This window comes from Platichthys flesus, chromosome 19 (assembly GCF_949316205.1).
Source record: "Platichthys flesus chromosome 19, fPlaFle2.1, whole genome shotgun sequence".
NCBI classification, from domain to species: domain Eukaryota; kingdom Metazoa; phylum Chordata; class Actinopteri; order Pleuronectiformes; family Pleuronectidae; genus Platichthys; species Platichthys flesus.
In genome coordinates this window covers 20,326,608-20,339,703 of record NC_084963.1, presented here as the reverse complement: position 1 = coordinate 20,339,703, position 13,096 = coordinate 20,326,608, and the positions used below count along the sequence as shown (strand labels likewise).

Below are 13,096 nucleotides of genomic sequence, written 5' to 3'. Positions count from 1 at the left end.
CCACGGTGTGATGAAAAGTTTATCTTTTGATCTCCATTTTGTTGTGATGACGCTCGTCTAAATTTTAAGTTGATATGCTGAAAACTCTATGAGAAGTACATCAAAGTAAAAATATTGAATATGACCAAAATGGCCACTTAATCCAAAATGGCGGGCTTCCTGTTAATTTTTTCATAATGGTAATTGAGGCTTTTTTGTGCATCTTGTCATGATACACAACTATCCTCATTTTCGTGAGGATCAGGGAATGCTAAATGAGGGGCTTTTCCGTAGGTGGCGCTGTTGAGCCATTTTGCCACGCCCATTTCCAAATACTCCAGAATACGTAAATTTACACCACTTTCTAATTTACTGCAAACTTTTACAACTTTTTGAGCATGTTTAAAAATTCTCAGAATAATCCTTTCACTTTCAATAGGGCCTCTCACCAGAGGTGCTCGGGCCCTAATTATATGGCAATGTTTTTAATATGAAGCACAGAAGACATCAACACAGCAAATGTTTTTATTTTCTGTTAATACTTGCTATTATAACTGAAGTACATTGTTACTTTAGTATTTGGAGTTATTATCCATTAGATGATGCATATTTGTACCACACCCTTTTCTCTTTTCATTGATTCAACAACATGGAACATACAATAATATGTAGCAACATATGAATATGATCTTTTGAGCTTTAACATACAAACTTGACAACATGCAATTTTCAACAATTTAAATTAATTTATTTCTTTACTTATTCTTGTCTCCCTATAGAACCCCAAATATGTCAAAATGTTAAAAGGTATTCCTTTGATATGAAATACCAAGACTGGCATTGAAGTCCACAAAGCCCCCATTGTTTTAGAGCACAATTGGCCATGTAAATGAACATAATATTGCTGCTTTCACAATACTGTTTGGATATTAGACAAAATATTTCATTTCATTATAGGCAAGAGCTGTTTAAGAAGATCTTTGATATCACTGACTGAAAGAACTTTTATTCTTTGTATAAGCTCACCAGTGTGAAGGGCTAGCATGAAGATCAATAACATGGAAAGAATTAAATCTCTCTTCCATAGAGCACAACAAACAAGATCATAACAATATTAAACTTCATAAAGTGCAAGCCTACAATTTCTTAATGGTCATAACATATTACAATAGAATTGAAGGAAAAAGTAGAAATGTATTACTTTCCCAGACAAATGTAGAATATAATCAAAAAAGAAACAGAATTTATACCTCTTTAATGCTCTTCTAGTTCTTCAAAATTGGAATGTGAAAAATCGCCAGGGAAAAATCTGGCCCCATCAGCATTTTGCTCCACCTTCATTTTAACACCATGAATCACTACACATTTTATAGAAATACTAAATTCTGAACAAACACATGAGTGGCAAAAAATTCTTTACACAATATTTTGATTACTCAACAATGTCACTAAATATAATAAATACTAAAGAAATTTGGTTTTCTCATCATGCATGTCAATTCAAACTCAACTTTAAAAGCTGATTATTTGAAAATGTTGTTGAAGGGCAGTTCATTGTGAGCTGCTTTCACTACCAGCATCACTAAAATGGTGAGTCTGAACCACCGCCACCCCTACTGGAGCCACAAATAAACTCCCTAGCAACATAATAAAATATAGAGCATAAATAAAATCATAGGAAACTTTTCTTTCTGGTGAATTGCTTTCTATAACCTAGTGAAAGTTTAGATTTCATCTATTCTAAAATTTGGGGTTAAATTGTGAAAATGTAATTTTTTTCAAGGATGAGGCAGGTGACACTGTTTTTTTTTTTTTTTAATCCATACATTTCAATTAAGGACCTAACCACCAATGTCCTTTTAGCAAATCTTGAGTATGTCCAACTCCATTCAGCTCAATTGATCCATCCACACTGATGAACTGGGTGACATGTTACTTCGTCACCATGAACAAACAGGAGTTTTTTGATTCAATCCTAAACTGTAGTTTCCTTTAATTTAACCCCACACCATTTTTTTTTAGATTCCTTGTCTTGAGCTAATTGTGAATGCAGGTATGTAAATGAGGAATCAGCAATTTCCTGGCAATTTTGGCCCGTACTTGTTGAAATGTCTGTGTAGGGGTCAAAGTTGGTTTTACACTTGCATTCTTGAAGGTATATAGTTCTTGAACAGTACAGTATTGTAGTTGACTTTTTTATACTATTCTTCTTTTTATTTAAATAAAATTTTTGCTGTAATAATACTGTTGACCTCACCTGTCCTTCTCATCTAACATTTCCATTGTACTGCTGACCCTCCTTTTAACATATGACCAACAAAGCTTGAAACTTGAACTTTAAAAATTGGAACTATTTGATGGATATTTGGTGATTGACACTGTTATCTTTAAACCCCTCAGCCTGTGAATCAAAAAAGGTAGGGACAATGTGCCTATTGATGATAACTAGTCAGAAACCTGCATTCCTTTTAAACCAATGCAAAAGCATATAATTGCCAGATCTAAGCAGTCTGGGTGATTTAACATTTTCTTTAGAATATATACAATTTAAAATACAATACTAATATTGTAGTATTGTATTAATTTTAGTTAATGTTATTAACATTGTTCCCATGACTACTTAACAAGTAAACGTTTTCATCAATAACCATTTGTGTGTGGTTTGAAAATAAATTATGAAATTGTGAAATTGCACAGGGAAATACAATTTTGACACCAGTGAGACAAAAGACTAACTCAATCTACAGAGATGCTATTTTCTACCTATTTTCTAGATCTTCCAGATCTAGTGCTCTGGAAGTTCTAGCTGGGATAGTGCCATTTTCAAAAGTTACACTCAAATGTTTTTTAAAAAGCACTGTCAACGAAACAGAGGAATGATAATGATATGCTGTAGCTTTTGGGTCATTTTAAAACCCAGGGTATTATGAGAAGACCCTTTCACCACTGACTGAATGCCATGACTCAACATATCTATGCTTTAGTCACAAGCAAAGTACCTAATTTGGCATGTCAATATTACAAAATATTGCCATGATCTTTTTAGACAGTATTTGGCCAGCAAGACAATTGCATCTAACAATGACAGCAATCTTTTTTTTAAGCAATGAAGGAAAAATAACAAAATAGTAGACTAACATATCCTTCAGGGTGTAAGCTTGTTATGTCACAGTCAGGGTGAATGAAACACACTGTAACATGACATGTTACTGTCAAAAAAGAAGATGCAAAAGTTGCACTCTTCTAGAGAAATGAAAAAGTATTATTTTTTTGTTGTTTTTGCGGAACTGTTGCAGTGTGGATTCAAAAAACACTGAAGGACAACAGGTGACATTTCTCTCTGGTCTCTGATGCAGTGGTACATTTAGATATGGGCAACATGGGAAGCTGCCCAGGGCGGCCCGGTTGCAAATAAAGGGTTTCATTCATGTAAAGGTTTTTCTGTTCTGCATGTGTCCAATCAATGATGTCACCATATTGGTCACCGTGTTAAACTGGATACCCTAGTTCTAGTTTTTTGAGCCAGATCTCACATTCAGAAGTAGGAAAGGGTGAGAGGTTCGGGGGTAGGTTGACCTCAGGTATCTCCACTGAAAGTCCAAGGTAGGGGGAGCGGGGGAATCTAGCGCACCTAAGGAAGGCAAGAAATTTGAGGATTTAGATTGCAGTTGTGAAAATTTGTTTGTGTTCAGCAAGTAGGACAGTGTAATAATAAGGTTCTCCTTACACTAAGTGTATTTTTCTATCTGTGTTACATAGCATCATAAATATATATGTGTATATATATATATATATATATATATTTATTTATTAACAAAAATCTGCTCTGGAATCTCAATATGCTGGAGAGTTTAGAAAACTCTTTCAGGTATTTGGTGAGGGGTTAGGGTTTGGGCTAACTCTAACCCGCTGTACATATTTGAGAAGCCATTTTACGTGGAACCAGCTAATGTGGTTGACAACCTCCAACACAATATAATTTATCTATAAAGCCACAGTGTGCTTGTCGTTACAATAACCTCCATCTTAAGAGTTATCTCATCTTGGGATATCCTACTATAGTGATCATTTCTTTTTACATCACTACAATCTGACGTCAGACACCTTGCCAAAAGCGAAGCAGTTCCAGCCATTGCATTAAGGGGTGAGTGTGATATATGTGCTTAGTAAATTGGTGAGATCATCAAAGATTCTAAAACTTCAAAGAGTCATTGGCTCCCCAACCGTGGTTTAAAAAATGTTTTCTTTCCTTTGATACCTTCAGTTTTTGCAACCACGAACCACTAGTACCTGTGATGAAGTACTGAGGAAGTGTTTTATGCTTCAAGTTATTTAAAACTATATCATCGCTTATAGGGATGTACATTTTTAACTGAAAATAGACTTCAAATGTACTATTTTACATTACATTACATGTCATTTAGCTGACGCTTTTGTCCAAAGCGACTTACATTTTTAGTACACTCAACATTTATGAGGGGTCACTTAGGGGTTCAGTATCTTGCCAAGGACACTTCGGCATGCAGATGGGGAAGAGTGGGGTTTGAACTGGCAACCTTCATGTTGGGGAATGCCTGCTCTACCCCCTTGGCCACACCGACCCGATATTTAGAATGGAAAAGTATTTGGGACACATTCAAAAATACCAACAAAAAAAATAATTAAAAAGTGCAAATGATCACATGGAGATTCACACATCACCTACCTGCAGTGCTGCTGTGTACAACTTAATAAAGAAACAATAAGCCTACAAAGTGTCTTTAACAAAGTCCCCCCCCCCCCATTATGTAATGAACAGAATTCAGTGGTTGCTGGTTATTCCTTCCTCAGCTTCCACTAGCCTTTGTCTTTTTTCGACACATTTATTTATTGTCAGCAAAAAAATGTTGGACGCATTTATGAGCTTAAGGCGGTCAATTCTGTGATAAATTAAATGGTACATGTATTCAGTGAATAAAAGTTGTTTGGCATACCACATTACTTTTTGACTAATTCTACTCCTGTTGTCTCTATGTAGACTGTCTTTATTTTTTGACTCAACTATAAATGTTCAGGTCCATGCAACACACATGCATTTTCTCCACTTACCACCACCTTCATGCCATTTTAAACAGCCTGCAGGCTGATTAATATTCTTAAAAGTTAGAGACAATATATTTATCTTTTTGCATGAAAATAAAGCACAGTGCTCTAACAAATTAAAAAAGTACAGTTTTCCAAATGAAGTAAGCTGAGACTATGTATGATGGATTGATGGTAAATGACAAATTAGTTTTACAACTAATGTTTCCTACAACAGTCAACAAAACACAACCACATGCACCCTGTCACAAAAAGGCTGTTATACAGCTAGCACTGTAAATATAAAACTCCAAACTAATCACATTTTACATTTTTGGTGAGATATTTGACCTAGTGTGTGAATAATATCTCAACATCACACTTGTTATAAAAAATATCTGATGCACAGGTTTTTTATCTGTTCTTTTTATTAAATTAAATGTGTTCTCTTTTCTCAACAGACTGCTATGGCATCATGCAGACTGATGAAATCACACTGAAAGCTTTTCCATGCTATGTCCTTCAGGTTTACATAACCTTCATTCAGGTAATCAATGATAAACGTTTCTTCAAAAACAAAAACACAACCAACCCTTTAAACTTCTTTAAAATCTTCAGATGAGGAGTGAGTTTTAACCCTTGCATTTTGGGGGATTGTTGATTTCTTAAACATTGTTTACTCTCTTATTCATCTTTCAAGTATTTTTTTTTTTAAATTTATGAGGCAAGCCAATGAGACTCAAATTAGGGAATTTACGCTAGCAAACCCGTTGGATTTCTCTTTTGAGCATTTTAATGCTGCACTACATTTCTTTCATTGTTAACACTTGAATGCCGAACATTAACCTGTTTGTGTTGAATCAATTATTTCATTACCTGTAAAAAAGAGGACAACTTTGAGGCCTCTGGCAGTTGAGTATGTATGTACATATGTGCCATTTTGCCCTTTGTGAAAATGTTAGTATGTCTCCAGTGAATCTTCCCAAAACAGACCCTGCACATCCAGCATGGTTGCCAGCTCCAAAACATGCTTCTGTAAGAGGCTGCTCTCCACTGTGTCCTGTTTGGGCAGCTCAGGATATGACTCAGGGAAGCTGCGAGACTCCTGTAAACACAAAATCAAACATCTCTGATCCCATCAAACATCCCAACAAATAGGCTTTGAAGCAATATCTTTGCTTGATTAAAAGGTGTCTACTAAAACACTTTTTGGATACATGTAAAAAACATTTTTCTATATATTTCAGCCCTTCATTTAAACTGATAATTAAGCTAATGTCAAGATTACATTTGTATCTCTTCTATCTATTATCTCTAAGTAAATGATGTTTGATGCTCCTTTGTTGTTTCTTTCATTTTATCATCTTAATATTTGGTTTTGATGCTAGTTTTTAACTCGTTGGACAGATTCTGTTCAAAGGGGAAAAAGCCCCCAACAGGAACACTGCTTATATCAAAAAAAGCAATACTTTTTCACCTGTTTACCTTTAGTATGTTTTTAAAGAAAAGGAAGTTTACTTATTATTTAAGTATCTATACAAAATACAGATTGTATGCTTTAAGAAGTAATTTTTTCAATTAAATAAACCTTTATCTATATAGTCCAAAACTTATAATGTACATTATCTCAAGGAACTTTAAATAAGGTCGAGACCTTGAAAATTACAGAGAAACCGAACAGTTCCCACAATGAGCAAACCCTTTAGCGACTGAGAGAAAACTCTAGCAGAACCAGACATACTCAGTTAACAAAGACATATTAATCTGATTTTAATATGGAACTTGCGATTAGAGCAATAACGTCCGTAACAAGTCTAGTTGGTAAACAGTAGATGGTCTAGAGTTCAGTTTGCCATTCAAACACACATTCATCATATGCATTTATCTATCTATCGCACCGAACCTCCCTATTAGCATATATGAATGTGATTTAGGTCTGCAACACAACAAGACAGGTACATACCCTGCTCTTCACTTTATTATGTGCATTTGGCATTCAAATAAACCAGATAACTTCTTTCAGATAACTCCAGTGCTCCAGCACCAGTGACTTACCCGAAACAGTTTATGCAGTCTTAGTGCAGCTGAGCAGAAGACAAAGCGGACCAGAAGCAGTCGAAGGAACTCATCACCAAAGAATTGCAAAAAGGCTTGATCTGTGGAGACAACATTAAAAACAATAGTGGTGAGCCAAGTAGCTAAATCATAGATTAAACTGATCATCAAAAATTACTGTAAAACAATTTTATTTATTCACTCAATCATTAATCAAAAGTCATTAATATATGAAGTCCAAATGCATAAACCTAGCAGTTTTCAGCCTCTTGAATGTGTTTCTTTTTATATAATGGTATAAAATATATTTGATTTTGCATTGTTAGTCTTCCAAGACAAGAAATTTGAAGACATCACCATGGGGTCTAGGAATCTGCTTTATGCACTTCATCATGATTAAAGACAAAATGCTAACTTATTAATTGAACAGAAAAAAACTATTATTAATGTACAGATTCATTCAGATATTTTGGCAGGTTTTGGCACCCCACTGTAACTCTCTGTTATTTCAGTGAATTAAATAAATAAATAAAATTACTATTTGCTGTTTGATAATGGAAAAGCTAAAAAATATTTTCACAGTCCACTACAATCTTGATAACATAATAGCAGACATGAAAGAATATCTGGCAGATGTGCTACCTATGGTCCGTGATCTACTTATCATCTGCCCAATGTCACGGTATACTTTGCAAAGAAACTCTTGAGCTCTGTCCCAGAGGCTTTGTCGCACACTGTTTAAGCCACACATGGAGGAGAAAGCCAGGAGTGGACTGTAGAGGAACAGAGTGAAGAGACTCCCACGCTGAGACTGATCTGAAGAGGCAAGCAGAGACATGGTACGAGTTCAAAGTTCAAATAAATATTTAGAAAAATTAAAATAAGAACAACTTCTTTTAAGTGATATTGTACAAAACCAACATTCAAGTTGTAATGTAAAAAGTGAGTGGACTGTACTTATACAGAGCTTTCCCGTCTTATCAACCCCTCAAAGCTCTTAACAGTACAAGCCAAATTTACACATTCAAAGACACATTAATTTCTATACCGTTCACACACTGCCGACACAGCTGTCCGGGACAATTTGGGGGATTTTCCAAAGCTTGTGTGATGGGGTAGTACGCCTCTACTGCTGTGCGCATTACAATGTGTAAGTGATGTCCTCTGCTTTGTCTAGTGGCCACTGAAATTCTCTCATTCCTCAAAGGACGATACCTCTGCCTGGCTTTCCTTAGTGAAAATTATAATTATAGCCCATCAGATTAAGGCCAAATTCGACACTGACTGGTCATTTCATCACTAAGAACAGTGAAGCTAGGTTGAATCTGACTCCTCACCAATCAAAATACTGTTGTCGTCATTCATCGTCCTTCAAAAACGTGGTATGGGGCATATAGCAAATTGAAAGAAGATGGACTTCTGCTTCCCATTGCCACCAAATTAAAAAAAATTATGTCATATAGGTTTTGCTACAGTTAATGTTAGTGTTCATAGTTTTCGTTTATGTTCATTTTTGCTGTGTTTTAAAGTGAGCTGTAATAATTATCCTATAATGGTTTTAATTTAAATTTATCCTCGGTTCAAGATCACAATAATTGACACCACCTTTTTTTGTGTGTCTGTGAACAAGGGCTGTAATGGGTGTATGTGTAATACCATTACAGTGGCTAAATACAATTGTTGATGGTTTGTTAGAACACCCCGAATGTATTTTAAGTATTTTTCTGAGGAAAGGAATCAAATGGCTAAATCCAAACTAAATCACAAATCACAGATGTATACACAAATACTCCACAGGTTGGAAATATTTAATGCTTAAATCAAGTTAAATGTCATTAAATTCATTATAAAGGTCTAAGTCTTTTAAATGGTCTTGAAAGACAGATGAACAATGGTTACTCTTTTCGTTGAAATGTTTTCTAAAAAAAATTGAAAATAGAATATCATCAGCTTTATACTTTAATGAACTGTTAGTCTAGAGTAACACACCTTGTACACTTTTGGGATATACCGTAGGTGATAGCAGACACACCAGAGGCTGGCCAAACAGGTTTGTGAAATTCTATTGCGCAAAGGACAGAAAAGTTCATCTTAATTACAAAGTGTAAATTCATGTTGTGATCACATCATGCAGAATATTTTGCTCTAACTCAGCACATTCGACTTGAAAAAATTATTGGAGAAAACATTGAGTAAGTAAATGTTGTATAACTATGAAACTTTGTTAAGAGAAATTAGGCCATGGCAGGCAGTCAGAGTCTATGCATTAATTTGAAATGTTGCATTGATCCCTATGAAAAAATATCCCTATGAAGTCAAAAGGATATGAGACATGATGAGCAGTTAAATTAGATTAACCAATCATTCATCATCATGAGGTATACATTATATTATACAGATTTGATCATTTAATATCATTATTGCAATATAAAAAAGTTGGCACTGGGATAAATATCCACTGGCATTGTATGCATCACTCCTCCAACGCTTTTCATTTGATCGTTTGATTTTTGGGGTTATCAGCAGTACTATGCAAAAACGATTGAACAGATTTGTACAAATTTGCCATGCATGGATATTGATGTAAATATTCTCGGCTGATATCTGTAAGAAAACTGCTGCCACTTAGTTATGGCCTTTACCGTGTGCCAATCTAATTTCAAATTGGATGTGCTGTAGCTCAGAGAGTGAGAAACAAATGTAGGGATATGCAACTGTCTAAATATTTATAGTCTAAACTGTAGGTGTTTTCCACATTACTCAACCTATTTACGTACCTTGTAGGCTGTGCTATTTGAAGAATCCACAATGACAAAAAGTGGCTTCCGGGTAAAAGGGAATAAATCCCCTGGATGAAGGCTGCAACAATATAAACATTTTACGATGAGGAACATAGCTTTTTAACCAAACAAGTTAATTGTGAGCTTCTGCAATGCAGAATTTCGATGGAAGACTTTTAATCATTTTTTTTCCAAGTTGCTTATTGAGTACAATTGGTTCAAGTTGCAAAGCTTTTAAAGAGTGGACAGCACTCAGAACATAAAATTAGAGTCAGATCGATAATATTTGGCATTAGTCAAAATATGCAACAGTAAAACATTGGTTGCGCAATGTGGGCATTTTAGGATTTGTTGGGTGCACTTTCAAAGCTTCAATAACCTCAAACAGCTTCCATTGCATTATATGAAACACCACAGATTTCATGACATGATAAAAGATTATCAGGCTGACAGACAACTGATAAACATTGTACAGGTATTATCTCACCAGTGCATTTCTTTCTGGAGCAGATTCCTCTTCTGCATGGTCTCTCCATTCATCACATCTCGGTTTGTATTTGTGAGAACTCCTCCAAAATCATATGGTCCTACAGGAAATGTTAGTTATTACCTTGAATATACATGATACTGTGTTATACTACTTGGTTAAAAAGGAAAGATGCCTGTTGACTGGGCTGGAATGGGACAACAAATCGGCCCTGGTATTTTGGCCCAGACCGGACCCATCCATTCACACCCCAAACACACCCTACACCTCTGGTCCTATAGATGGCTCTCACTCCACCTATTTGTACGATTTCTTTTATGTCTTTGGTTATCCTACATTGGGTTAATAAAGATACTTTAGTGGTGGTGTGACTACCGTTTGGTCATGGCCTTAAGAGCTGGGTTGTGACGAAACGATCAGAAATTTTGTTATGAAAAGCTGTGTTTTTAATATAACCAAGCCTCCTGTAACATATATAAATATCTGAAATTGTAAAAAAACAAACTGCAAGAAAATCTATTTATTTATGACAATTTAATTGTGGACAAACCTCGTGCCTTACATGAGCTTCAGAAGAAACAGCAGCACATACCAAGGTGCCGAGGGTTAGATTCAAGATTCAAAAAAGCAAACAAGATGCAGTCTGATTAAATGTAAATGTCTCATCTCATCTCATTTTCATCCGCTTATCCGGGGTAGGGTCGCGGGGGGAGCAGCTCAAGCAGGGGGCCCCAGACTTCCCTTTCCCGGGCCACATTGACCAACTCTGACGGGGGGATCCCGAGGCGTTCCCAGGCCAGTGTTGAGATATAATCTCTCCACCTAGTCCTGGGTCTTCCCCGAGGTCTCCTCCCCACTGGACAGGCCTGAAACACCTCCCAAGGAAGGCGCCCAGTGGGCATCCTTACCAGATGCCCGAACCACCTCAGCTGACTCCTTTCTAAGTAAAGGAGCAGCGGCTCTAATCCGAGTTCCTCACGGATGGCTGAGCTTCTCACCCTATCCCTAAGGGAGACGCCAGCCACCCTTCTGAGAAAACTCATCTCGGCCGCTTGTACCCGCGATCTCGTCCTTTCGGTCATCACCCAGCCCTCATGACCATAGGTGAGGATAGGAACGAAGATCGACTGGTAGATCGAGAGCTTTGCCTTGCGGCTCAGCTCTCTTTTCGTTACAACGGTGCGGTAAAGCGAACGCAATACCGCCCCCGCTGCTCCGATTCTCCGGCCAATCTCACGCTCCATAGTACCCTCACTCGCGAACAAGACCCCAAGGTACTTAAACTCCTTCACTTGGGCTAAGGACTCATTTCCTACCCGGAGTAAGCAATCCATCGGTTTCCTGCTAAGAGTCATGGCCTCAGATTTAGCGGTGCTGATCCTCATCCCAGCCGCTTCACACTCGGCCGCCAGCCGATCCAGTGAGTGCTGAAGGTCACAAGCCGATGATCCAATGAGGACCACGTCATCTGCAAAAAGCAGTGACGAGATCCTCAGACCACCGAACTGCAACCCCTCCCCACCACGACTACGCCTCGATATCCTGTCCATGTATATCACAAACAGGATTGGTGACAAGGCGCAGCCCTGGCGGAGACCAGCATCCACTGAGAACGAAACTGACTGGCTGCCGAGGACGCGAACACAGCTCTCGCTTTGGAAGTACAGGGATTGGATGGCCCTGAGGATAGACCCCCTTACCCCATACTCCCGCAGCACCTCCCACAGTTTCTCCCGGGGGACCCGGTCATACGCCTTCTCCAGATCCACAAAACACATGTAGACCGGATGGGCATACTCCCAGGCCCCCTCCAGGATCCTTGCGAGAGTGAAGAGCTGGTCCGTAGTTCCACGTCCGGGGCGAAAACCGCATTGTTCCTCTTCAATCTGAGGTTCGACGATCGGCCGAACCCTCCTTTCCAGCACCTTGGAGTAGACTTTACCAGGGAGGCTGAGAAGTGTGATGCCCCGGTAATTGGCACACACTCTCTGGTCCCCCTTTTTGAACAGGGGAACCACCACCCCGGTTTGCCACTCCTTTGGCACTGTACCCGACTCCCACGCGATGTTGAATAGGCGTGTCAACCATGACAGCCCCTCAACACCCAGAGCCTTTAGCATTTCTGGCCGGATCTCATCAATCCCTGGGGCCTTGCCACTGCGGAGATGTTTGACCACCTCAGTGACCTCCACCAGGGAAATTGACGATGAAACACCATCAACCTCGAGCTCTGCCTCCAACATAGAGGGCGTGTTATTCGGATTCAGGAGTTCCTCAAAGTGTTCCTTCCAACGTCCGACAACCTCCTCAGTTGAGGTCAACAGAGTCCCATCCTTACTGTACACAGCTTGGATGGTTCCCCGTTTCCCCCTCCTGAGGTGCCGGATAGTCTTCCAGAAACACTTTGGTGCCGACCGAAAGTCCTTCTCCATGGCCTCTCCGAACTTCTCCCACACCCGCTGCTTAGCCTCCGACACGGCAGCAGCTGCAGCCCTTCGGGCCTGTCGGTACCCTGCAACCGAGTCAGGAGTCCTCCAGGATATCATATCCCGGAAGGCCTCCTTCTTCAATCGGACGGCTTCCCTGACCACCGGTGTCCACCACGGTGTCCGAGGGTTACCGCCCCTTGAGGAGCCTAAGACCCTGAGGCCACAGCTAGCCGCCGCAGCTTCAGCAATGGAGGCTTTGAACACCGCCCACTCCGGCTCAATGCCCCCAACCTCCACAGGAATGC

The 13,096-nt window shown here is 38.7% G+C and overlaps 1 protein-coding gene across 3 annotated transcripts in view; it reads right to left on the bottom strand.

Annotated features, from left to right (window-relative positions):
* Nucleotides 1–488: 488 nt before the first annotated feature.
* scai (suppressor of cancer cell invasion) overlaps nucleotides 489–13,096 on the bottom strand; it is a 70,693-nt gene continuing 58,085 nt past the window's right edge. For 2 of the 3 annotated variants that reach the window (XM_062412782.1, XM_062412783.1), the window contains 6 exons: nucleotides 10,363–10,462; nucleotides 9,873–9,954; nucleotides 9,085–9,157; nucleotides 7,738–7,911; nucleotides 7,096–7,196; nucleotides 4,825–6,145 (listed from right to left, as the gene is read on the bottom strand). In XM_062412782.1, the coding sequence (XP_062268766.1) occupies nucleotides 5,999–6,145; nucleotides 7,096–7,196; nucleotides 7,738–7,911; nucleotides 9,085–9,157; nucleotides 9,873–9,954; nucleotides 10,363–10,462 (677 nt within the window). In that variant the 3' untranslated portion in view covers nucleotides 4,825–5,998. Of the gene's footprint in view, nucleotides 3,611–4,824; nucleotides 6,146–7,095; nucleotides 7,197–7,737; nucleotides 7,912–9,084; nucleotides 9,158–9,872; nucleotides 9,955–10,362; nucleotides 10,463–13,096 lie in introns of those variants that run through there. The other variant, XR_009924723.1, reaches the window with a different exon arrangement.